We start from the raw sequence: 25,256 nt of genomic DNA on the forward strand, positions 1-25,256 counted from the left end.
ACCCAAGGAGGCTGCCGCTGGTGACCTGCCAGGCCTTTGCCCCATCCTATCCTCTAGTGCAGGAGGGGAGGGAGGGAGATCTGGCCTCCAGACACAGGAAGTCAGCAGCAGCTGCCCAAGGGGCCCTTTGGCCCTTGCCCTGCAAGGCAGCTGCCAAGCAACCTGCTGGAACCTGGTCCGACTTGGTCCAAAGACCGCAGGCCACAGCAGGGGCCTCACTCTGGGGCCTTCTACACTTTCACCAGAGCTCAGGTCCCCCTCCAGGGGGCTCCCGTGAGCCTCGGGCAGGTCTCAGCCTTCCCACTCAGGCCTCCTGAGAGGATGCCGGGACACAGTGAGACACCTAGTGGTTATTTCAAAAAAAGTCTTTTAATTGTTCAAAATAGCACAAAACGACATCGCACTATGGTAATATTGAGTCACAGGGGTTACTCTACAATAGTGAACGGTGTACTCTCCTCAGAAACAAATCAATAGGCGCGCAAGAGAAGGGATGGGGTAAAACAACAGGACCAGGTGAGTGGGCTCCAAGGTGACTAAACGTGACATTTTCCACAGCGAAATATACTATAATACAACAAACCAGAGGCCCTGGAGGACACCGGCTGCTGCGTCTCCAGGCAGAGGTCGGTAGGGGAGGGCTGGAAAGATTGGCTGCTCGGTTCAAATCCTTCTGACTTGCTGGCAAGCCTTGCTCCTCGACGGAAGTTTGGGGTGGGGGACAGAAAACTCCAAGCAGATCCCCCAGCCGCAGAGCCTGGCCTGGGTTCCATGCTGCACAGCTGCTGCTGGCGGCCTGCTCCATTGCCCTAGCCTCCCTTGTGGGTGACACTACAGTCGCCCTCCCGAGCTGCCTCCAAGGACACCTGGTTCCCCTCCATTCTCCACCCTTTCCATGACAATTTGGGGGAGGTGGAGCAGTGGCTGCAGAAAGCAGCAGCCCTGTGTGGGAGGCGGTGCCGGTGGTGCTCAGGGAGGGGGCATGGGGAGAGCTGGAAATCCAGGGCAAGGAGGTCCCAGCTCTCCCTCAAGCTCCCCCAGGCCTGACGGTATAGATGCAGAGTGATCGCCCATGAGGAATGAGCTGTCCTTCCTTTGTTCCAGCGGCCTGAGGACAGGCAAAAGGGCAGAGGGCAAGGGCCAGCAACAGGAAGTTGGGCTGGGTGGCAAACAGCAGGCCCCACGTGGCAGATTTCACACCTCTCCTGCCCTGGCTGGCCCCAGCTTTTCCTCCAGAAAGATCCCTGCCAAGAATTAGCCAAGAAGAAAAAAGTAAAAAAACAAAAACAAAACAAAACAAAAAAAAAAAAGAGAAAAAAGATTACACATTCTGTACACAGCTAACAACAACAAAAGAGGGACAAAACCCCACACGCTAAAATTACAATGAAAGTGTGAACTTCACCAATTTCAACCTAAAAAACACAACAAATGCAGCAGTTGGCAGTGCGGCCTGCAGGGAGGTCTGCACAGGCGCTGCCCAGGCCGCCGCGGGGCTCCTTGCCCCTATTTTCTTTTTCCTTCTTTTCTAAAATGGGAAAGAAGAGGGGAGGGTAGAAGAGGTGGGAGCACAAAGGCCTCTGAGAAAATGTGTAAGCTTCCTGTGGGGTCACTGAGCAGAGTGGGCCGGGGGAGCCTGAGGAAGGGAAGTTAGGTGACTGGAAACACAAGGGGAAGAAAAGAAAACAGAACCAGACACCCAGGCCAGGGTGCCAGGAAAGCCACTCTGGGGAGGGCCAAGAGGGACACCTTTCCTCTGCTCCATGCTCGCCCCTGACCTGGCCCTCAGGAACACACAGCCTTGGGAGGGCGGAGCTGGCTGTCCTCAGCTCCGCCTTCCCTCCTCGCAAAGGTCTCTCCCCAGGGTGGGCGGCAGCCGGGAGGAAAGGAAGCACGCTCTTCTCTCTGCTTTCCCATCTGCCTCTGCTTCCTCCCAACAGCAATGGTAAAATGTGCTTTCTTTAGATTATTTTAAAAACAGAGAGAAAGAGAAAGGGGAGAGGAGTGAACAGCGGCTCGCGAGGGTGAAGTGCGAATGCTGGGACGGGGCGGGAGGGGTGGGCCCTGGCGGGTGTTCCTGAAGCAGGGGGGTCTGGAGAAGAATCCAGGGGCTGGTCAGCTTCCTCTCACTGACCATCGGCCTTAGATTTCTTTGGAGCAGATTTCCTTGGAAGGCAGAAAAAGGAAAGAGAAAGTTAGTGTCGGCCCTGCTGGTGCAGAGCCTGGTGTGGGGCCAGTTAGGGGCCCCCAGTCAATTGACGAGAGGCTGAGCCCAGCTATTTCCACCCCCAGTCTCAGAAGGTTCCCGAGAGGGGCTTCCTGCTTACATTTCTGGAGAGGACATGGGCCGCTTGTTGGCCGGCTTGGTGCCAGAGCTGTCTTTACTGGTTTCTGGAAGGAATGGGAGAGATGCGTGAGCAGCACTGTGACAGAACAACAGCAAGGAACACATGCGCCCTGCCTGCCTGCAGAGCCTCTCGGTGCCACATGGCATGACCCGCAGCTGGCAAGGGTGGGGCGCCTGCCCTGTGGGTGGTCACCTTTTATGCCACTCCTTGGGACCAGAACACGACACCAGTCACTCCCCTCTGGACGTAGGTTAGAACCCCACTCAGCTCAGCTCCCACCTCTCACTGCCCTCCCAGGTCCCAGAGCCCCAGGGGAGCTGGAGCAGGAGCATGACCTGAAGGAGGCAGGCCGGCCTCCACCCCTCACCTGCTGCACTCCAGGGACCTGGGACATGCTGTTTTCGGGCTTGGAAACCTACACTTCCCCGCCAGCCCTCTCACTGCTTGTCCCTTCAAACATCCTGGGGTAGCGTCCCCTGCACCCCCAGGCCCGGAGCTGGGTCCCATGCTCTACTCGATGGCCACCCCCGTGGGGGGCTGTGCGCGCGCCAAAGGAAGCAGGGAGACGCTGCACATGGAAGAAATCTCAGATGGTGACAGTTCCTCCGGCTGCACCCAGCTTCCTGTGCCTTCCCTGTGCCTGAAGAGCCCCACGAAGGACACTCACCCTGCAGCCACCTCACTTGTGTGGCCGGGCCATAGCCCTTCTCATTGCGGGCGGCAATGCGGAAGATGATGGCGGGCTTGGTGGTGTAGTCGATGTGGGCGTTGGAGAGGCTGGAGGACTGCACCAGGCAGGAGGGGCTGGGCCCACAGTACACCCGCATGAAGGCCAGCTGGGCCGGGGTGGAGCTCTTGAGCTCGCCCCCAGCCTGTGAGCTCTGGATGGCCAGGTACACGGAGTACTCGATAATCTTGCCGGAGGTCACAGAGGGTGGCTCCCAGGTGAGGTGAGCACCATCCGGACTCTAGAACCCAGGGGGTCAGAAGGTCAACAACAGAACAGGCTAGAAGCTTCCAGAACTGACTAATCATGGTTCCCATAAGCCATTTTCTAACACAGTAGAGATATTCCATGTGGTAGTTCAAGGAGCTTCAAACAGATCCTCCCCCAAGTGGAAGGACTAAGACAAACTGGGACTCAAAACCTAGCCCTCCTATGCCCCCCCCGGCCACCTCATGTGCTGAGGCAGGCAGGAATCAACCAGGGACAGACGGCCACCCCACAGCAAGACTCACTTTGCTGATTTTAATGGCACAAGGGGCTCCTGGGAAACCAGGCAGGCATGTCTTAAAGGCTGAGATTTCACTGAAGGGCCCCCGGCCACAGGCGTTGATTCCGGCGACACGAAACTTATAGGCTGTGCCTGGCTGCAGTTCCTGCTTCTTCAGCTGGTTATAGTCGGGGACGGTACCCGAATCATCCTAGGAAGAGAGGAGTGGCATGAACTCCACTGTGGAGAAGGCAGCTCTGGGCCACCCCAGGAATGTTGCAGGTCCATGGTGACTATGAGCCAGAAGGAAAAGAGGTCAGCGGTGGCTGGCCCCTCACAGCAAGGAGGGACGTGGCGAGGCTGACTGTGGCCAGGTACTGGCGGGAAGGAACCAAAGCTCTCCTTTTCTACTGCTTCAGGGGGGATGGTCTCTGCCCACCTTCCTCAGGCTTCCTGGCTACTCAGCTTGGCCCAAAGATGGAGGAGTTTCCTGTAAGCCCCGCTCAGGGTGGTGGAGCCAAGATCCACCCACCTGAGGACATCAGCACCTGGGGACACTTACGTCTGATGGGACAGCATCATCTGGTGGCAGGAAATAGTGTGTCACCATTACATTGGTGCCCTTAATGACTCCTACATCAAACCACTGGTTCTCCTTCTTCATGGGGGCTTTGCTGGGTGGGGGTGGCAGGTCTGGCTTCTGCAAGACAGAATCGTGCAACGAGATCAGGCCCTCAGCACCCAGAGGCAGTGCTGCCCCCCAGGCTACAGACTCAGGAGCCCCAACACACCCGACTCACCACACCCAGGGACTCGATGCCATTGGCCACTTCAGTCAGGGTAGCTGCAGCCTGCAGCTTGGCTGGGCTGGCCACCACAACCGGCTGGGGGGCCACAAATGTGTTGGATGGAGCCAGGCCTGGGAAGAAAGAAGGTGTCAGCGGGAAAGACTCTGGAGACCCGGCTCCCAAGTGGGACCGAGCCTCCCGTCCTGCCCTCGCCTCCCTGGGTGCCCCCACCACCCCAACACCAATTCGCCCTCAGTCGCTTACTCTCAGTGGCCGTTGAGGGCAGCAGTGCCACAGTGCTGGGGACCGTGCCGGCCAGCTCATTGAGGCAATTGCTCTCAATGGCCGGGTCGTTGAGACTGTCGGCAGGGGCCAGGGCCTCAGTGGGGAGGTGGTGATGCTGCTGCTGGGCCTGGGCCTCTTGCAGCTGCTGCTGCTGCACCAGGGCAGCCAGCTCCTGCTGTGTCAGCACAATGGGGATGGTGGTGGCCTGGCCCTCCTGACCCTCGGCCGACAGGTGCCCCAGCTCCGCCTGCGTCACGGTTGCTGCTGCCTCGGAGGTGTCCATGGGCTCGCCGGTGCCTGCTCCAGGATCGAGAGAAACACGACTTACTAGGAAGGCTGGCCAGAAGCGGGCAGCCCGGGCGGAGGTCCCCAAAGCCTGTCCTAGAGACCCTGTCCACCTCCCACTGTGCTCCACTGTAGGCTAAGCCCTGGCTGAGGGGCCCTGCCTGTTTCCCAAGCGCTAACCCTAGCCAGCCTGTCCTACATGGCAGTCTCTACTACTTGGCCTGCCTGGGGTCCCCTGTGCTCGTCCTCCCCATCACATCTGGCTCATGCCACCCTAGAGGGAAATGGGCTCCTCTTCCCAGGCTGTCTCCGCGGCCTACTCCTCCCCAGAGGGGCCCGGCTTCCCCAAGGTTGCACCAGCGCTCACCCATGACGGCCTGCTGCGCGGCCTGGAGCACCGCCTGGATGGCCAGGGCCTGGGCTTCCTCTGTGGCTGCGGCCTGGGCAGCTGCTTCTGCAGCAGCAGTCACTGCCAGCTCCTCGGGGGTGAGCCCTGTTACCATGAGGGTGGTGGTGCCGGCTTGGGCCTCGGCCATTAGCTCTTGGGGAAGTGATAACTGTTCTACTTCGGACTGCGTGGGTGGGGGTGGCTGGACCACCACAGTGGCCACCACTGCAGAGCTGGCAGACTCCTGGCCCGAAGACGGCTCCCCTGTGCTGCTCAGATCCACGGCGGCCGGGAGCTCAGGGGTCTGGGAGGCTGACAGGACCTCGGCGGACTCCCCCATCAGGGCTGTGGAAGCCGACTGCAGAAGCTGCCGTGGTGGCAGCTGCTGGCGAGGCCCTGGCGACACCTGGAGTTCCTCTGGGGGCTGCAGGATGTCAACAGCAGAGAAGGGCATGTCAGAAGTTTCTGTGTTGGCTATGGTCACTGTTATTTTGGCCGGGATGGGGACTTCAGTAGTCAGAGCCCTTGGGGCAGTCTCAGTCATTGATGAGATCTTCTAGAAAGGGAGAGAAGCCCCTGTCAGAGGGGAGGAGAGGGGCCAGAGCCAGGCAGCAGGGCTGAGAAGCAAGCCAGCCTTCACCTTTCCTTGTGGGCCTAAGTTTTCATTCTTGATGGGCCAGCTCGAGCCCATGTTAAATAGGGAGAGGACAGTGGTTCTCTGAGCAGCATGAGAACAAAGGCCCTTGAGACCCCCGGTCAGGTTTAACCTGTCCTCAGTCACCCTGGCCTGGACAAACAGGCACTCAGACCCCCGCCATGTCTTATACAGGCTGCGGTGAAGTGACACGCGATGGAAACCAGTCACAGAAATAAAAGCGCCCCAGAGATGCGGGGACAGTGAGGCTCCTGCCTCCTGCCGCAGCAGGCACCCAGGCTGCCCTTTTATGGTCCGGAAAAGGGACCAGGAGCAGCCCCATGCCTGGTACAAGAGCGACATCTGGCGTCTGAGTGTGGAACTGCACGGGCGTAGGCCGGGAAGGCGGGGAGGAAAACGGCCCCCTGGGCTCTTACCGGCACAGAGGGGCCCGGGACCGGTGTGGACTGCGTCACGGTGGTCACAGCCCGCGTCAGTGTGGAGGACACAGTTGTCGTGATGGCACTGGAGCTGGTGATGTTCACGCTGTCGCCCTGGGTGCTCTCCACCTCTCCCTGATCGCTGGCAGCAGGTGGGGGGTCTGTGGGGGCGACAGGCAGGCAGCTGCTCAGCAGGAGCCCCCCCAGGCCTATACTTGGCTTGACCACCACAGGCTTCCTCTGCCACCAAGGAGAGGGCCAGATAAGGCAGGACAGGCTCCTGGAGACCTCCATCTGCTTCAGGTACAGCCAGGACGCCCCAGCTCTCCCCACTGGTAAATTGGGTGCCAAGGAGCCTGACTGGTGGACTCTGGACAGACCCCGCCATCGCTGTCTTGGCCTTTCAGCCTGGGGGGCTGGGAAACCATGAAAGCCAGGCTGGCCGCCTTCACTCACCTTGGTTTGAGCTCATGTTGGAAGTGACAGTGGTGGCCGTGTGAGTGGTGCCCGTCTCGTGGGTCTCACAGGGGGGGTTGGAGCACACCCTCTGTGTTGGGAAAGGAGCCAGCAGCGCGGTGCCAGCCTGGGGGGTGACGCTGGGTGCTGCCACCACCTCTAGGCCAGACTCCAGGGTCCTGTGGGAAGAAGTGGCGTCGGGAAGCAGGGCACCCACGCTGACTGACATGGTGGTGCCAGTGGAAGTGGTCTGGTGTGTCTCACAGGGGCGACCAGCAGGGGGCTGCTGCCCACCCTCGGGCTGGCCCGTGCCCCCGTTTGAAGTGGCGGTGGTGGCCGTGTGGGTGGTGCCTGTCTCGTGGGTCTCGCATGGCGGGTTGGAGCACACCCTCTGGGCGCTGCCTGCATTCGAGGTAGTGGCGGTGTTGGTGGTGCCTGTCTCGTGGGTCTCACATGGTGGGTTGGAGCAGACTTGGGTCACGGTGGCCGAGGGGCACAGCAGTGCCTCCAGGGCTGTCACAGTCACTGTGGTGCTGGGCGAGCCACCCTGGAGGCTCTCGCATACAGGTGCCATGCGGGACTCCCCAGCACCCACGCTGGAGCGGGTCATGGCAGCGGTGCTGACCGCATGGCTGTGGCGCCCCGTGGGCAGGTCCTTGCTGCCTGGGCTGCTCAGCCTGACTTTGCTGCTCAGAGGGGCCAACTGCACAAAAGCAGGGCCGCGGCCCCCGGGCTCCCGTGCCATGCCCGGCCCGAGGAGTGGGCCGGCCGAGCACGGGGCCCCGGTGGCCATCACAGTCATGGTGGTGCTGGTCGCGCTGGTCTGGCGGGTTTGGCACTGGGGCTTAGAGCCCTGGGCTGCCTCCAGCGCCCCAGTGGCCACACTGATCCGGATCACGGCAGGGGTGCCGGCTGCACAGGCCCGACGGGCATCTCGCTGGTGGTTGGCGCCGACGCTCGACATGGCTGTAGTGGCAGTGTTGGTGGTGCCCGTCTCGTGGGTCTCGCAGGGTGGGTTTGAGCAGCCATGCTGCCCGGCCATGTTGGAAGTGGCGGTGGTGGCGGTGTTGGTGGTGCCCGTCTCGTGGGTCTCACAGGGTGGGTTCGAACAGACTCGGACCACGCTACCATTCTGCTGCCCCACAGTTGAGGTCACAAGAGAAGCAGCTGCCTCCTGTCTATCACAGACGAACTGCACTTGGGTGGGCTGGGGGTGTCCCCCAAGGTTAGCCACAACAGTGGTGGTGGCCGTGTTGGTGGTGCCAGTCTCGTGGGTCTCACAGGGTGGGTTGGAGCACACTAAGGTGACAGTGCCAGGCTGCACATCACCCTGGCCTGAGTCGGCAATGGTAACTGTGGCGGTGGGCTGTTCTGTAGTCGGGGAGGCCAGAATGGACACAGGGAGGTCGTGCACGGGCTGGGCCTCCACCCCGCTAGGTGCCGTGATCAGAGTTACCTGGGTGGGCTGGGACACAGGCTGGGCAGACACACAAGGAGGAGAGTTAGTGCCGCAGCTGGCTGTCTGCCTGTCCCTCCCACTGTCCTGCACTGTCACCGCACAGGCTGGGACCACTGACCACTTCTCAACGGCCCTGGCAAACGTAAGACCCACTCGCCCCTGCCCCCAAGACACTGACTTGCTCAGAGGCCAGGGAAGAGGCACCACTTTGCCTCAAAGGCAACTGGGATGAGGAAGAGGCTGTGAGGACAGGGGAAGGGGAAGGCAGGAGGCTGGCTGGAGTCAAGTCCTTTGTCAGAGAATGGAAATCCCCCACAACGCTCAAAGGCCAACAACAAACGTTTCACCGTTTTCCTTAATATGTATGAACAGAACACTGCACACACATGCAGACGAGCTGCAGCGTCCTCCAGAACACTGCGAAAGGAAGAACCCGGTGTTCAAACACCAGGCATGGCCAAACCACGACGGCCAAACCACGGACACCCAGTGACAGGGACCATGTGACACCAGGGAAAATGCCCCAGGTGAGGAAAGGCCTGCCATGGCTGCACCCGGCAGCAGCTCAACACCAGGAAGGAAAAGCCTGCAGACGGACGGTGTGAGCCTCACGTGCTTCCACTTGTGTGGGGTCCCTCGCCCACACGTGGCCTCAGGCCCTGCCCTACCTGCATGGTGATGGTCGGGGTCGTGAGCCCGCCTGCCGCTGTCAGCGTGGTCTGCGCGGCCGACACAGTGATGGCAGTGGGGTTGATCACCTGGCTTGAGAGGGTGGCGATGGTGCCCAAGGTGGTGATGGGCGTGGCCAGGGAAGCACTGGTGCTGTGGCCCCCCGCCCCGGCAAGGCTGGTGGAGACGGTGCCTGTCACTGTGCCTAGGGTCGTGACACCTGAAGGAAAGGAGGCAGAGTTGGGCCAAGGCTGCTGCTGTCTCCTTCCCAGCAGCTCCTCCCGCACAGGCTGGGGCACTCTGGAGCTGCTTGCACAGAAGGCTCGGGAGAGAGGAGCTGCTGTGCCCCCCAGCTGTGCCACAGGGATTGAAGGCCAGCCCTGCTTCATTATAATCTAGGGGTGGCAGGAGTCCTGGCCTACAGGTACACACCTGTGGTGCCTTTCACAACCAACGTGGTGACGGCTGGCTTGACGGCGGAGACGGTGACGGGTGTGACCAGGCGAACACCCCCCATGGGCACAGTGCGGAGGATGGTGCCTGGCTGTCCCGGGGCCCCCTTAAGCACCACCTGGAACACCAGAGGAAAGTGCCACCAACGTCACCACCAAGCTGGTGGATGCCACCGATGCTTCCCCTCCCAGGCCCGTCAGGAGGACCTGCGTGGCGTGCTGGGGTGGACTGCACTAGGACACTGGGCTGAGAGACGGCTGGGAGTGCCTCACCTGGGTCACTCCCTGCTGCCCGTGGCCAGTGGCAATTTTGGGGACAGCAGTGATGATTTTGGCAGGTGCTCCAGTTCCTGAAGTCATCACCTTGGTGGTGATGATGGTGATGGGGGACTTGATGCCAGGACTGCTGGTCACACCTGGATGGGAGAGTGGGGGGCCCAGGAGAGACAGGCTCTGTGAGGGCTGCCCCTGCTGCCCCTAGACTATAATGAAGATCCACAAGTCACAGCCATAGCCCTGCCCATCTCCCCACTACCCTTAGACACAAAAGGCAGCAAGGAGAAGATAGAAAAGGGTAAACTAAACAGAAACAGCACGCCTTATAACCCGGACTCCATTTCCCCTCCAGTGAGGACTTGCAGACACTCATATGTCGGGGGAGGCCCCTACCCGTGGCGCCCGCCTGGGTGATGATGGCCGACATGGGGATGGTTTTGATGATGGTGGTCGTGCCGGGCTTGGTGGTACTGGGGGAGACGCTGCTGATGCCCAGGATGGTGGGCTTGGTCCCCGCCCCACTGGCCTGCGTGGTGGTGATGATGGTGGTGGGCTTGCCATCTGCTGAGGTCACCAGCTTCAGGATTGTTCCCGCTGGCAGGGGCCCTTTGGTCTGAAAGGGGGAAGCAGGTGCATGAGCCGGCATCACTGTCAGGAAGGGAAATGTGGTCTGGCTACTCTCTGCCGGCGGCCTTGGCGGCTCAGGGAATGTTCTGGAGGCTGTGGGCGAGGGGATTGAGCAGCAGAACTTTCTGAGCCATGTGTGCTCATGGGATCTTCCATGGGCAGGGACACGAGTTCTTCCTGTGGCCTGGCACCCAGGCCCCTGCTCTTGCGTATGTGCAGAGACTGAGAGCTCACCTGGATGATCTGAGTCACAGGACCCGTGGATGCCTGGCCTGTGACTGCTGAAGTCTGAACTGGTTTGGTCTGGACCACCGACATCACTTTGCCCAGATTGGAAATCTAAAAAGGAAGGGATGGAGCAGGGAGTGATCTGGAAACCAAACAAGGGCATGGCCTGGCTGAGACTCTCCTGGAGCTGGCCCAGGGCGGCCATTCACCACTGGCAGTGGCCGTAGCCTGGCAGCACCCATCACTCACCAGAGCGCTGCCTCCTGGGACAGAGATGGGGCTCTTCACCAGGGTGATGGTCTTGGTGACCCCGCCCACGACTGTGGTCACCACCTGGGCTTGCTGGGCCACTGTAACAGTGCCTGACTTGTGCACTGTGATGATAGGGCGGGTGGACGTGTTGGTGGCGGAGGAAACCGATGTCCCCACCTGGGCGGCTGCAGTCTTCAGCATGCGAGTGGCAGGGTTGCTCACCTGGAGGAGGCAGAGACGAGTGATGGGCCAGGCAGAGAAAGACATGGGGAAACCACCCAAGATGTCCACGGTGGGCCCATAGCTCCTGCCTCAACACTCACCTTCTTCCTCCTCCTGCTCCTAAGCCCAAGAACAGCTTGGTTCCCCCTTCCTTTAACAGGCAAGGGCGGAGGCTGAGCCCACAGCTCTCATCTGAGGCCATGACGCCCTTAATGGAGACAGCTTATTCTGCAGCCCACGGTCCAACGGCTAGCTCTAAAGCCCGGAGGGAATGACTATGCTTGTTTGACCACAGTGACAAGCCCCGGAAGACGCTCACCATGACTGGCGAGGAGGCCACTTTCACAGTGGCTGGGAGGGTGGTAGTGCCAGGTGTCACAGCCATGGTCTTCACGATGGTGGTGCCCGCTGGGACACTCAGCACCGTGGGTGCCGAGGAAGGGGGGATCTTCTGGGTGGCAGCGGCCGCAGCGGCCAGCGCGGCCATCCCACTCATCTGTGGGCTACTGCCAATCACCTGCAGCAGGCACAGGCATGTGAGGCCAGGACACGGGTGCCACCCACCTCCCTGCTTGGTGGACCTAACCGGAACCTGCCCAGGGGCTGCCCTGCTCTGGGGAGCCTCATCCCGCCAGCATGGCTCAGCTTTCTCTACTGCCAGACCCCGCTCTCCTGGCCCCAGACACGGAGGGCTCCCACCACCGACCATGCATGGCAACCCCCGTGGCAAGAGGTGGCTGGGAGCTCTGGATCCTTTCTAAAGACCAGAATCAGGTCCAGTTGATTCTCGTGGGCCTGTGGCAAGCCCAGCTGGCTAGATCCTCCTCTCAGGCTGCAGGACAAGAAAGTCCATGTGGCAAATGCCCTTAGGACCAGGCAGCAGGTTAGGCCTTCTAGGCATTAACTTATTAATTCCCGCCACGACCTCACAGGAGCGTTCTCCCCATCCGCATGTCCCAGGAGGGAAAGGTGTGGGGTGCGTGGTACCAGAGCCCGAGAGGGATGAGAACCCCTCAGTACACTTGCAACTTAATCCACTGGATTAGCAGGAAGTCCCACCCGCCCCAGTGACCACTCCTCACCGTTCCCTGGGCACTCTGCGTTGGCACAACCATCCGCACTCCAGCGGGCAGTGAGGTCACGGTGACAGGGGCTTTCCCAGCCTGGCTAGCAGGTCGCATGGTGACCAATGGAGTTCCTGTTGTAGCCTGAGGACCGGTCACTTTGAGAACAGCAGGGACACCTGATGAGACAAGGGGCCAGCCGTCAGCCATCACCTTCTGCACGATGTCCACAGCCCCTTTGCAGGCAGCCCTGAGCCACTTCTGTTGGCCTGCTCGTGTGGGAGTCTGGCTCTTCTCTGTGCCCTGAGGGTGATCATTTCCACAGGTGGGGCCAGGCTTTAGCATCCCCCTACAACCCTTGGAGACAAGCCCAAAGCTCCCGGCTGCTGGCCTGCTGTCTAGGCTGCCGTCTCGCAGCCCCTACTTGGCTGCTGCCTCTCCCTGGAGGCTAGCCCCCTACTTTCAAACGTCCCTTGTCCCCTGGGCTCACCTTGAGTCCTGGCTGCGGTGGGCACAGAAATGGAGCTGCCAGGCACCGTCGGCAAGACCTGGATGGTGGTGGTGGTCGGGGGTGCGGGGGCAGCCTGGGGCAGGAGCGTGATGCCTACTTGGGTCAGCGGCTGCACAGCAGGTGCGGCTGCTGCTGGGGCAGGGCTCTTGGGAGGGTTGGCAGGCACAGATGGGACCGGATTGGGTGTAGGGGAGGTGGCAGTAGCGGCCGTGGCAGGAATGTCATATTTCTGGAGCTGGAGAAGGTAGCTGTCGGCTGTTGCCACTGCCCCCCAGCTCACCTCCAGGGAGTTGGTGTTGGCGCGTACCAGTTGTACTCGGGCTGGGGGTGGTGGCTTTTCTGTGGGAGAACGCAGTTGGTGAGAAGGGGCGGGAGGCTGTGGGAGGAGGGGGGTCGGCTGGGCCGGGCCTACCTGTCTCTAGGTACCAGAGGTCCTTGCAGCAGACCTGGTTGTTCCAGGCCTTGCGGTAGCCGTCACGCCCACTCCAAATGTACAGGCGGGTGTTGATGGCGACTGCGCAGTGGCCAGCCCGAGCACGGGGGATGTTGTCCTCCAGTGTATCCATCAGGATGGTCTCCCAGGCCATGGTATCTGGGGGAGGGCAGACAAGGGAGGTCAGCAGGGAGGATAGAGGAAACCCGCCACCCCTGGTTGCCCTTGGTTCTTTTGTTGTCAAGGATGGGAGTTAAAATCAAGAAGTTATCGGATTATTACATTAAAAACAACAAAACAAAGAAACCCTTTGTGGCAAAAAGCAACACAAAAAATAAAATTACAAACCACCAACGGCCAACTAAGAAAACCATGAGAAACACAGTCAGAGGTTTACCTCCTTGCCCGTTAAGGAACACTACAACTCACAGAAAGAGACGGCAATGGGTAAAGCGGTTTAGGGAAAACATGATAGAAAGATCTTAAGAAAAAACACGCACTCTCACGCAAAAGAAATCTAAACTTCAACCACCGGCGCCTAGCATTTTTATTTTCGGGCCCGCAGCAGCTGGGGCTCAAGGTGAGCCAGAGGCGGAGCTTCGGCTACCCATCAGGCTTGGCAAAGAGTGGCCTGAGCATTCCGTGAGGGCACCACCGGAGGCGCCTACGTGGGCACAGCCTCTGCGCAGGGCAGTTCAGCCGCATCCAACAGCAACCCTACTTCTAGGTTTTCACCCCTAGGATACACTTGCACACGGGTGGAGATGGTGCAAGGATACTCACGGAGCGGCGCCTGTACAAGTTACAGCAGCACAACCGCAACTCGAAGGAGGCTGCTGCGGGGCAGGGACGTGGAGTGATCTCCAAGATACGGCGGATGAGAAAGGCCAGGTGTGGCACTGCCTGCGCCAGGCTGCCATTGTTTGTTTTTAAAGGGACCTATGGCTAATGCTCGGATATGACGAGCCCCTTCAGGGTGGACAGGAAACCACCCACATGGCTGCCTCTGAGAAGCAGAACCGGGAGGAGGGAAGGAGGCCCTGTGCCGTAGAGGCTTTTGCACTTTTGGATGTTGGGCCATTTGGATGGAGAGCTCATTCAAAAAACTCAAGAGGCGGAACACTGCTTCAGAGAGCTCTGCCCACTGGATCCTTCCAGTGGATTCCAAAGGGAGCCGGGGGCCCAGCTTGCTCCCCGCACACCCCACACAGCTCTTAGGCTGAGATGGGCCAGCCTCCTGCAGCCTCCCACAGGCCACTCGGAGCCCGAGGAGGCCATACCCAGGTTGAGACAAGCCAGCGTGTTGGTACACTTCCACTCCTTCTCGTGTGTGGCCACTTTGACGTCATCCATGACGAGAGGCACCCAGCCACCAAACACGTACATTCTGGGAGTGAGGAGGGAAGAGTGGGAAAGGATTGTAGAGTTGGTGCCAAGCTAGAGGCCACCTCTGCTACCCCAGTTCTAGAGCTCAGTCCTCTGGCTCTCCCCAGGAGAGTCCCCAAGGATGCGTGAAGCCTCCTGACATGGCCCTCTCCTGCCTGGTGGCTCAGCCCTCAGAAGAACTGTGTCACCTCTACCACATAAAAGTGCCATTTAGCTCATCTAAAGTTCACCTTCATGTCCATAGTTCCTAGGTTCCCTTTAGGACCTGGGCATTCACAAAGACACCCAGGTGCTTGCACAGAGGACCTAGAACACTCTGCACCTGATGGGGCGGAGCCTCACAGGCCCGGGGAGGGTCTCAGACTCAGCTTGTGTGTGGCCCTCTCCCCCCGAATCTGTCTTTCCTTGGTCCCCCAGGGTCGTAATGGAAAAACAGGGCTACCGAATGCCAGCCCAGCCAGAAAGAGGCATCCTCAGGCCTTAGGGTCTGACAGGACAAAACTGAGTGAGAGCCCTTCAGGGGAGGGGCCACGCCAGTCTAGAGAAGAGAGACGCAGGTGAGGAGCCACTTACTTATTTCCGATGGTGGTTGCCGAGTGGAGACTGCGAGGAAGAGGCGCCACCCCGCTGAGACTGGGCTTATTCCACGTCAGGGTGTCTGCAGAGAGACGGAGTGGAAAGGGTTACACAAGCTAGACTGCACACAGGTCGTTCCCTGGATTCAAGCTAGCTCAGGAAGGTAGGATCTGTCTCAGTGAGAGAATTCCATCCCTGGCTTCCCTACAGCCCAAGGCAGGCCCTCTGATTGTTGTCATGGTAGCTAGATTCCTGTGTTACCCAGGTGGTTTTGACCAGGCTAGCAATAGCGCTCCTTCAGGTACATTCTGAGCGCCTGCCCTGAGCCAGGACTGCACTCTGTGCTGGGGGAGGAGTGGTGAGCGCACCCTGAACTCTCCATGAAATACGTTCACCGCCATAACCACCTTAGGCTACAGACATTTTAGCAAACTGCTGGAAATTTCTCTCACAGGAAAACTGCTTCTTTGGAGTGCCAACTCTGATCTATAGGACAACATCGCCATCTCCTCTCTCCCAGTCGAAGAGGCCTCCGAAGATCCACAGTTGGTAATCTTTCCCAACCACTCCTGATACCACCAGCTGGTGACCTGCCCAAGCAGTCCCCGAAGGCCTCACGGTTTACCAGCATCCAATGGTACCACAGCAGTCAGACCAGGATGCAGCAGTCAGACCAGGATGCAGCACTCCACATAGTCTGACCACTGACAAGTCAAGAGGGACTAATGCTACCTGGATCCAGAGAATTCCATTCGAGAAAGCCTTAATGTCTTATTCTCTTATAAGCCCGCAGACCAATTCAGCCCAATGAGCCAGCACAGGGCAGAGATAACAGCCCCAAACCTAGGGACAATCCAGGGTACCCCACCCTGGCCCACCACGACAAGAGGAAAGCATGAAGTGGTATGCTCCAGCTCCCTAAGAGCCCCACCTCACCATACAACAGCGCCACCCACGGGGCCAGCCAAGAGGGAGACCCGCTTTGTCCCATGGCTGCTGGGGTGCTACCACCCTGCTCACCAATATCTAGGGTCCACAGGTCCCCCAGCCTGCAGCCACTCATCCCGCCGTAGATCACCAGCTTGGACTTCTTGTTGTCTTTTTCGGTGTAGACCACGGCAGTATGTGACTCCCGGGGTGGTGGTAGGACCCCGTAAGTGATGGGGATGTCCCAGGCTACCACTCCGGAGCCTGGCCGTAATTCCAGGATATATAAGTCATTCAGGTACCTGACGAGGAAAGATCAGTTATGGCAAGTCTCGACTCCTCACGCCAGAGGCTTCGCTGGATGGCTATCAATGAGTGGCAGCCTCCCCAGAACACAAAGGGGCTAGGGCCATGGGAGCTCTGAAGTTCTTCTGCCCTAGCTCTTGAGGAAGGGGCTGCCAGAAGCTCCCTAGGATGAGTCCAACTGGAACAGGGGACAGGGTGGGTGAGGCTGCACAGCAGCCCCGAGTCCAGACCCAGCAGAGCAGGCCCCCGCCATGCACACAAAGCTGGGCATTATATGAGGGCTCCGCAGAGCAAGAGGGGGCACCGGCTTGGGACTACCTCCAGACAGACAGTCCTTGGCCACGGGCCTTGGAAAATACCCATCAGGAAACTTGTAGGCAGCGGAAGCCGAGAAGGAACGCGAGCAGCTCTAAGCTGAGTCTGAGAGCTGGGCCAGCCCAAGGCAAAGTGGCTTTCACCTCTGGCTTGGCCCTCCTCCCATGAGGCCTGCTCAGGGTCAGTAGCGATTTTGGAGCCTGAAAACTCCTGAGAGGGCATCTGGTGCCGCTCTCTCATTTACAACCCAGCATGAGAAAGGGACCCGGCCGCAGGGCTCTGCTGCGCACATTCTTTAGGACACCACGGAGCCCTGTGCATGTGAGAGCACACCCACCCAGGGGGTTCCAGAGAAAAGAACCAAGCCTCACCTCGGAATGTTGTTCTTTGGGTCCTCGCTATCATTGGCCAGACCCCCAAACAGGTAGCATTTGTTGCCCACAAGGGAGAAGCTGTGCCCGAGTCGAGGACATGGAGGGGGCCCGTTTTTGGGCGTCTTTGCTTTGAGTCTCTTCCACTCCCACCGGCTCGCCTGCAAAATCAAGACCTGGAGACTGAACCGTGGGATGAGAAGGCCACCACTGGGGCCCCAGGGCAACTTGTGGTGGAGGAGGAAATGGCCAGGGGTGAGCGAGGTGCCTTGCTGGAGCAAGAAGGTCCTAGGTGTTGGGCACTGCCTTCTTCTGAGGTGGGTCAAGTTCAAAGCGGCCTTGGCAGACTCTCAAGCATCCCTTCCACCTCTCGCTTGCCTCAACCTTGAAGCCACTACCGTCAGGTCACGTGGGGCCAACGAGGCAGAGTGAGAACCTGGGGCTGCTTTACCTGGAGCTCGTAGAGGTCATTGCTGTATTTCCCATACTCCACCATCCCGCCAAACACCAGGAGGCGAGTCCCGTCACACACGAAGCCATAGGCTGCACACCCAGGGGGAATGTCCCCCCTCACGGCTGGGATGAACCACTGGTTGGTTGCTGGGGAACAGAAGGAGGCAGAAGTCAGAACACCTGGGAGCCCCCATTCCTCTCATTCCCCAAACCTGCCAGCCATCAAGCTTGGTGAGAGGGGCTGAGCCAGCACCATCCCTGCGGGCGCTCTAGCAACTCCAGCCGCGCTATCTGGGCCATCTTCCAAACCCCTCAACTTCAGGCCAGTGCAAAAGAGCCTGTGACCACCCTGCTTCTCGCCAAGGTCATCTTAATGAGCGGGAAATTACTGTGCAAGATCCCTCATCAGCTACTGGGAATCTAGCCACTGCCTTCCTTCCCTAGCACTCAGTGATCAGACATGAATTTCTCCCCAAAATACCCTCTTGGTGGGCCTGTGCTCCTCCTCCCTGGAGCCCACATTTTTTGTCCCTTCATCACAGGGTCAGGACAGCCAGAGCCCAGAGCAGCACTTTCAAGTGGCCAAAACAGCAACCGCTGCAGGCTGCGAAGAGCCATGGGGATGAGACCCGGCCTCCGCTCTGACCTCCCGGACTTCCTCTGGTCTCCTAGGTGATGGTCCACCAGCATCCCTCCCTGCCCCTGCTGCCACACCTATGGTACTCCAGAACATTCTTGCAAGCCAGAGGCAGCAGTTTCAGCAGAGCCGTCACAGAAGCTTCTCAAAAGCTCAGGGGGGTGAGGAGACCACCAAGAAAGAGGGGAATCAGACCTTAGGCACTGCTTTGCTTCCGCAGGATGGCGCAGCCAGCCTTCAGCTGGGACCAGGCCCTTCCCTCATGTCCTCAAACTCGACTCCCCTCACACCTGGCAGGCCAGGGCTTCCCCGAAAAGCTCCTCCTATGAGGGGTCCCTCAGAGGATTCGCCACACTCTTTCCAGAAACCCCAAACTGGGGGCCAGGTGCAACCCCGACTCCGTGCCTCTGCGCTGGCCTGGGTGAGATCTCAGCAAGCAGAGGGCAAAAGGAGCTGAGGCCCCTCCACATGACTCAAGACGCAAGATGGGTCCCCCAGGGCGTGGCAGGGCATGGGGGGATTCCTGTGGGGTGGGAAGTGGGAAGGCTTCCACACAGGGATGCTGTGATATTGTGATACAACACAGACTATTCAGTTTGGTAGCCAAAAGTGTTGTGAGACCATAGAAGAGGAAAAACAAAGTGTTTTTTTTCCATATTCAGGTGTGCACCCGGGGCCAGGCAGCTGACCATGGTCGGGAATGCACGCCCCACTGCACTCTGGTCCCACCCAGTCTCACGCTGTCACCCCCAGGGCTCAATGCGGAACCATGTGCAAGGCTAGCCCTTATCCAAAGCACAACTCCCAGCCTGGGTAGCACAGGGAGACCCCGTCTCTACAAATAATTTTAAAACACTGGCTGAGTGTGGTGGCATACACTTGTGGTCCTAGCTACTCAGGAGGCTGAGGCGGGAGGACTGCCTGAGCCTCAGAGTTCGAGGCTGCAGTGAGCTGAGACCATGCCACTGCATCCCAGCCTGGGCAACAGAGCAAGACCTAACCTCAAAACAAACAAACAAACAAACAAAGACCAGAAAACCCCCCACAGCACAACTGTACCACCACCGCTCCTCCCGAGGCGAGAGCACCCCCACCCCGCTCTCCAGCACCCACTTTGTGGGTAGGCTTCGAGCAGGCTGACAGTCTCTGCAGCCATTCAGCTGAGTCACTGGGCCTCGGACATGCCTAGCACTAGAGCTCCCCTGCCATTTCCCTAAAGCAGAGGGACAACACCTGTGCTGCCCACATGTGCAAGCTTGGATCCTGGCCCTCTGCCTCTCTCTCATTCCCAGTGCAAAAACCACCCTAGAAAAGCAAGAGCTGCCAAGGCCAACAGCCTTGCGCACTGGAGAGCTGTCTTGACCAATCCCTGGAGGGAGCTCCGTGCAAGCTACCAGGGTAAACACATAACGAGACCTAAGGCTGCCTGGGCCAACTGCTCTCGGTAGGTAAAGGGGCAGAGCCCAGAAGGGCAAGCGACACCTGAGGTCACAGCGTAAAACAGAGACAGAGACAAGAGCCCTGTCACTGACTTGAAGCGACGGATCTGTGCCTGCCCAAGGGTCCCATGTCCAGGCAGCCACCCTCACTCCCCTGAGCATCCTCGTGGTCAAAGCCCACAGCTATGGGGCTGCGGGTCAGGGTATGGGACAAAGCTAAATGGCACATGAGGTCAACGGGCAGCTTTCCTATCACACGCTGATCAGTGAGCTGGTGGGCCAGGCCAGAAGCGCCCTGTGATATCTTTGGGACTCCCGCTCACCAGATCCTTCTACAGGACCCAAGAGGTGCTGATCTCATTCTAGAACACTCCAGGCAGGGCAGGGGCCCTCCCCACCCCCGTCAAGAGAGGTCTGTCAGGGAGCACAGCTCCTGGTGTGAAGACAAACCTGCGGCTCCTCATCTCACCCACGAGTCCTGGTTCCGCCCCCTGAAAGCACACGAGCAAGCTCTCCTCCCTTCTCCCAGCTTTTCAATGTGACAGCTGCTCTCAGTCACCCCTGACTCATCTGGGGGGTGTCATGTAACCCAATCCTTGGGCCCCTCATCCTGGAAATGCTGGCTCTCAGCTGGGAGGGGAAGGTGGGGAAAGGACCCTGCCCTAGATGAACACCACTCCACACCACTCCAGCTCCCCTCTCCTGAGCAAGGCTGTGCCCCGGCCTCTCTGTGTTTCATCAGCTCCCCCACCCACTTCATGCTCTGCCAGCTCCATCCCTGGTTGCCACTGTCCCATCACCACCTAGAGACTGGTGCCCATGCAGTGAGGTGGCCGGTCAAGTTCAACAAGCTGCCTTCCTCTCTGTTCCACCTGTCACATTAGAGCATTTCCCGTGTGGCATACGACGTGCTGGGAGGCACAGAGGACATGGATCTTGTGCTCATACTCCCAATGGGGTAGGAAGGCTGCGTGCCCCCTTCCCACGATGAGACAAACACCCTAGAAGAGCTCTGACCAAGCCCGGCCCTTGGGAGCACAGAGCAGTGCTACTGCTGGAGAGGGGAGGGCAGGAGTGGAAAGGGCTTCTCAGAAGAGGTGACGTTTCAGCCGGGCCTTGAAGGGTGAACAGGATTTCCCGACAAATGAAACTAGTAGGGCCAATCAGGAAGTGACTGCAAGAGTCTAGTAAGAGAAGAGGAGGGCTTGGTGTGGAAGGGGACAGATTTGATGCCTGCCCGACACAATGACCAATTAGATACAGGGACAGAGAATGGAGGTATTTCAAAGATGATGGGCCCCAAGAGACAGGTGGCAGAATGGCCTCTATGAAGGTTTGCACTCCTGCCCAACTCCGCCACCAGCTGGGGGGGCGACCCTGGACCTGTCACTTCCCCTCTTGGACCCCAATTTCCTCATCTGCAGAAACAAGGAAGTAGTTCCACTAGATATTTTCCAAGGCTCCCTCCAGCTCCAAGAGCCTATGGACATTACAGAGCCAACGTGGCCAAAGCTCGCACTCCCCCCGCAACCTGGCAGCACTCTGAATCCTTTAGCTTGCCACGTGAAACTAAAATTCCCTAAGGACAAGCACAGTAGCTACCCTAAGAGCTCTCAAAGCACGCACCCCCTGAAGCTTTCTTTTATCCTAGCAACGGGAACCCCTTCCAGATCAGTACTCTCCAAAGGTGCAAGGCTTTTTGAGGACTGATCCCGCGGAAGTGCAAGGGGCACAGGCGTGAGAATATGCCCTGACCTCATCCCAAACACAACAAAAGGAGACAAGACAAAGGTGACGAGGCCGGGCTGGCGGGAGGGGGCAGAAACCCCGGTGAGGAAGAGGGCGTTAGGTCTGCCAGCTGCTCTCTCGTCTGAGGAATTGCCGATGACAGTTTCCAAACTGCTACCCTGGAAGATCCCAGAGCTTCATTTTAAGCAGCCCTTTGGAAGGCAGGCTACCCTCTAATGCACAACCTGTCTTTGCAGACTGGTAAAGAATTCATGCCAAAGTGGTCAATTCATTTTAATAAACTAATGAATATGCAGAGGCCCCAGGAAGCCAAGGCAGCAGTGGTGGTGGACTCTGGAGCCGACTGTAATTAGGCCCCTGCCCTACTTTCTAAAATTGCGTTTCCCTGCCAGGGAGCCTGCTCCAGGCCTTATGAGAAGAAAGTCGGTCCAGAGTGGAGAAGGTGCTGCTCATGGTGACGGTGCCTCTATAAACAGCCCCACCAGTGGAGAAGCCTTAGCTTACTGAGCTAATTCCTGCTACTGCAGCTGCCTGGGCTGGCGCGGGGCACCACCAACCACCAAGCGCCCCCGCCCGGGGGGGTGCTGAGAAAGGCCCTGCTCCCTGGAGGCAACAGGTGCTGAGAGACCTGGAACGAAAAACGGTCACAGACAACCCACCAGCCTTTCAAAGTCAACGTGGTAGGTGGCGATAATCTCCAAGATGTGGAGAAACCAGCACTTTCTGCCTTGTGGGGTGGGGAAGGAAGCAGCACCCAAGAGCCCAGCTCCAGCCTTCCCAACTCCCCAAACCAACTTTCTCCCTCCAGGCAGCTCCAGCTTCCCACCCCCAGAGCATCGAGGCACTGGAGCTCAGTCAAAGAACAGCAGTCTCTCACCGCCCAGGACACAAAGCCCACCTAGCGAGGGTTTGTCTGCAGGGCCACCACCGAGGCCAGGGGATCGCCAGAGCCCCCAGGAGAGAACGGCCGCGCAGCAAGGGGTTAGTGCTGGGAGCCGTGCCTGCCACTCAGGACTAGGGCTTCCCAAGGCCTCCCCACCGCCGCCTGCAGGGGGCTTTTCCCTCACCCAGACTCTTCCAGCTCTTGCCTAGGACAGAACTCACCCTGACCCTGCCTTCTGGGCAAGGCCAGGGTCCTGTGGGCCAACGGGCAGTCAGTAGGCAACTTGAGAGCTGACCCTTGTGCTAGGGGCACAAAACGGGCCAAGTAGCCACCAAGAAAAAGGATGCCACAAAGCTGTCATGGACAGCAGCAGGCTTTCTGCTCTAGAGACTAGGCAAGGCTACTAGGCAGGGGCAACAACGAACGGCCCCCACGAAGGCCGTGGTGCATCAGCCACACCTGAAGAGAGAGATTCCTCCCCTTCCCAACTAACAAGGGCTTGGGTTTTGCAGGGAGGCAGAAGAGCGGGTGGGGTAACCCCCTGGATCCGCAGAAGCGGGGAAACGCACGAGTACGCAGGCCGCTGAGGGGTAACTGGAATTCAGCTTGTAAACCAGAAGGCACCAGATTAGGAGAAGGGGCGACTTGGAAAGAAATGCTGCAGAAGTAAATGTGGAAAGGGAGAGGCGGCCCTGCCGCCGGCCCGTCCTAGGGGTCCCCAAGGCTCCGGCATTACCCGGGTCGGCGGATGTTAAAACTCTGCGTCCTAATAGCACTTCCCTTTCCTCCCTTTTTCAAGAGACAGAGAACGAATCTGTAATCTAGAAATGGTCATTTCTCCAGAATGGGCACTCGAGATGAGGGAGAGCTGAGCAGGCGCAGGAGAAGGGAGGGAGAGAGAGGGGAGCTCTGCCTGCGCCAAGGGGACACATCCGCCCGCCCCAGCCCCAGCCCGCTGGGTAACGGTGTGGGTCTGAAGTCACCACTGCTGGCGACAGCCCTTCTCCCTCACCAGTCGGACTAGGGGCTTTCTTTTAACTAACGAAAACCAATCCTCAAACACGGGAGAGACAAGGGAACGGGGAGATCATCAGAGAAAAGCACTGAAGCCCGGCACAGCAAAGGGGAGGGGCAAGCCGATCAGTGGGGAGGGAGGGGGAGGAGGGAGGAGGGGGAAGGGGACGGGGAGGGGGGAGAGGGACGGGGAAGGGAGGAGGGGAGAGAGAGCCAGGGAAGGGTAGAGGGTGAGGGAGGAGATGGAGGGAGGGAAGAGAGGGAGGGAGGAGAGGGAGGGAGGAGATGGAGGGAGGGAGGAAAGAGGAGGGAGAGGGAGGAGATGGAGGGAGGGAAAGAGCCGAGGACCCAGCGGGCTTTGCACTCACCCGTGTTGTACACGTGCAGTTCGTCCACTATTCCCTCGTTGCCGCCGCCAAACACCACGATGAGCTCCTTGATGGCCACGGCGCGGTGGCCGTGGCGGGGCCGCGGCACCGGACCCGACCAGCCCACCACTCGCTTCCAGCGGGGCTGCAGAAGCACCGCCGGCGAGTTGGCGGGCGACACGGCCGAAGCCATAGTTCCGGGAAAGAGTGCGGTGGGGAGAAGTCAACAAGCGGGAAGGGAGCCCCTCAATTCCTTTCACACACCCCCTTTCGTCTAAGGCAGCTCTCACGGAGAAGCGGTTCCTCACACAGCGGTAGACGACTCCATGGAGGCCGCCATCTTAACTGCCCTCCTTCCCTTTGGCTCTTCCCTTTCTTCTCGCTCACCCCGTCTCCTCAAGAGCCGCCCGAAACTGTCGAGCGCCTAGGCTCAAAAAGCTGGAGGCCGCCGAGTCCCGTCGCCCCGACTACTTGCCCGGGCGCTCCCGCTTACAAGCTCGGGCGGGAGGCCCTGGGAGCCGCCATCTTGAGCCGCCTCTCTCTCCTCCCTTCCTCAGTCGTAGCCCTCCCCCGCCGGAAATGGCGGAGCCCCGGCCCGGTTCCCACACCCCCAAGTCCCCAGCACTGGCCGGCTTCCGGGGCGGGTGGAAAGGAGCCACAAGCGCCGCGGTCGTCGCAGCCCCGCCGGCGCTCAGACCACAATTGTGGGAGCCGCCATCTTGAGACCGTCCCGCTTCCCCGCCCAGCGCTAGTGCAGCCGCAGCTCCCGAAACAGCCTCGACACACCTAACGAATGGAGGCGGGCCGGACGCCGGTGGAACCAGTTCGAGCTCTCGAGGGCCGTTTGGGGGCTCGCGCCGTACGGCTTGTGAAGTCTCGCGCCTCTCCCCTTAGTCCGCCTCTGCTGCTCAGGCTGCGCCTGCCGCCGTGGGAGCCGCCATCTTGAGACTAGCTCCCCGTTCCCCCCTATTCTCTTCCTCCTGGGTCAGTTCTTCCACTGCAAACCAAACTCAAGGCGGTGTCAGATCCTCACTTCCCGCCTTATGACTCCTTCCCACAGGAGCCGCTTCAAAGAGCTAGAATTAGGCCCTGAAGCGGCAACTGTACGGCAGAAGGAGCGGTAACGGCAGGGCGCTCATGCCTCCTCCCTGGGAGCCGCCATCTTGTGTGAAGAAGTAACAACTAAACATGGCGGCAGCGGCGCCGGCGGTCGGGCGAGGGGGCGGAGTCGGGTGACGTCACCGCTTCCCCCCACTCGCCCTCGCACCGCTTCGCCCCTGGGCCCAGGCCTCGTAAACGACCCCAGCCTCGTAAAGGACCCCTGCGCTGCCTCGCGGCGGGGGTGGGGGTCGGCGCGGCCTCGCGCTGGGCTAAATCTCGAGCCGCGCTCAGGTCAGGTGCAGGCGCGCCCCGCCCCACGGCCCCCCCACCGGGCGAGCCTCCACGCCTCCGCCCTGGGAGCCGCCATCTTGCCACTTCCCCTCGCCCGGCCGTCCGCGGGCGTCAATAGCGACTTTCAGCACAAAACAAAGATGGCGGCGGCGGCATCTCGGAAATGCCCGGATGAGGGTGCCAACCCCTCCGACGCGCTCGGCCCCGCCCCCCTCGGGAACAGTCTCTCGGGTCGCTGAAGGGACGCACGCCCGAGAAACTGCCTTTAACCAGAAGCGGGGACAGGGGCACGCAGGTGGCCGGGGTTGGCGAAGAGCCACTGAAGCCGCGCCTGCGGTCGAGGAGCGAGCGTTTTCCCGCCCTGCACACCCAGCAGCCGCAGGAGGCGACCGGAGGCGCGCCGCGGGGG

The 25,256-nt window shown here is 59.7% G+C and overlaps 1 protein-coding gene and 1 long non-coding RNA gene across 3 annotated transcripts; one reads left to right on the plus strand and one right to left on the minus strand.

The window, feature by feature from the left end:
- Positions 1-349: 349 nt before the first annotated feature.
- On the minus strand, positions 350-24,957 carry HCFC1 (host cell factor C1). 2 transcript variants are annotated; one of them, XM_030806988.1, is made up of 26 exons: positions 23,456-24,957; positions 17,364-17,512; positions 16,913-17,073; positions 16,014-16,222; positions 14,991-15,075; positions 14,312-14,418; positions 13,011-13,190; positions 12,578-12,937; positions 12,106-12,266; positions 11,343-11,540; positions 10,799-11,023; positions 10,556-10,660; positions 10,088-10,307; positions 9,692-9,834; positions 9,399-9,537; positions 8,966-9,186; positions 6,839-8,315; positions 6,380-6,543; positions 5,288-5,732; positions 4,615-4,932; positions 4,363-4,481; positions 4,125-4,262; positions 3,588-3,773; positions 3,016-3,316; positions 2,328-2,391; positions 350-2,166 (listed from the first exon to the last, which is right to left on the minus strand). In XM_030806988.1, the coding sequence occupies exons 1-26, from the start codon at positions 23,646-23,648 to the stop codon at positions 2,127-2,129; spliced, it is 6,108 nt and encodes a 2,035-aa protein (XP_030662848.1). In that variant the 5' UTR covers positions 23,649-24,957; the 3' UTR covers positions 350-2,126. The 2 variants fall into 2 exon arrangements, with proteins under 2 accessions (XP_030662848.1, XP_030662847.1); XM_030806987.1 differs by having other exon boundaries at positions 5,288-5,864.
- On the plus strand, positions 21,566-22,893 carry LOC105738133. Its single transcript, XR_001113866.2, has 3 exons — positions 21,566-21,870; positions 21,999-22,171; positions 22,586-22,893. It is a non-coding gene; the product is annotated as an uncharacterized LOC105738133 (long non-coding RNA).
- Positions 24,958-25,256: the final 299 nt, after the last annotated feature.

The sequence above is a fragment of the Nomascus leucogenys genome, chromosome X, assembly GCF_006542625.1.
Source record: "Nomascus leucogenys isolate Asia chromosome X, Asia_NLE_v1, whole genome shotgun sequence".
NCBI classification, from domain to species: Eukaryota; Metazoa; Chordata; class Mammalia; order Primates; family Hylobatidae; genus Nomascus; species Nomascus leucogenys.

Bases quoted from the DNA above. Each gene is read 5' to 3' on its own strand.
- HCFC1 (XM_030806987.1), bottom strand. From the start codon at position 23,648: ATGGCTTCGGCCGTGTCGCCCGCCAACTCGCCGGCGGTGCTTCTGCAG. The intron at 17,074-17,363 runs GTAAAGCAGCCC...TTGATTTTGCAG, and splicing joins ATGACCTCTACGAGCTCCAG to GCGAGCCGGTGGGAGTGGAA. The intron at 4,482-4,614 runs GTAAGCGACTGA...CTTTCTTCCCAG, and splicing joins GCCCTCAACGGCCACTGAGA to GCCTGGCTCCATCCAACACA.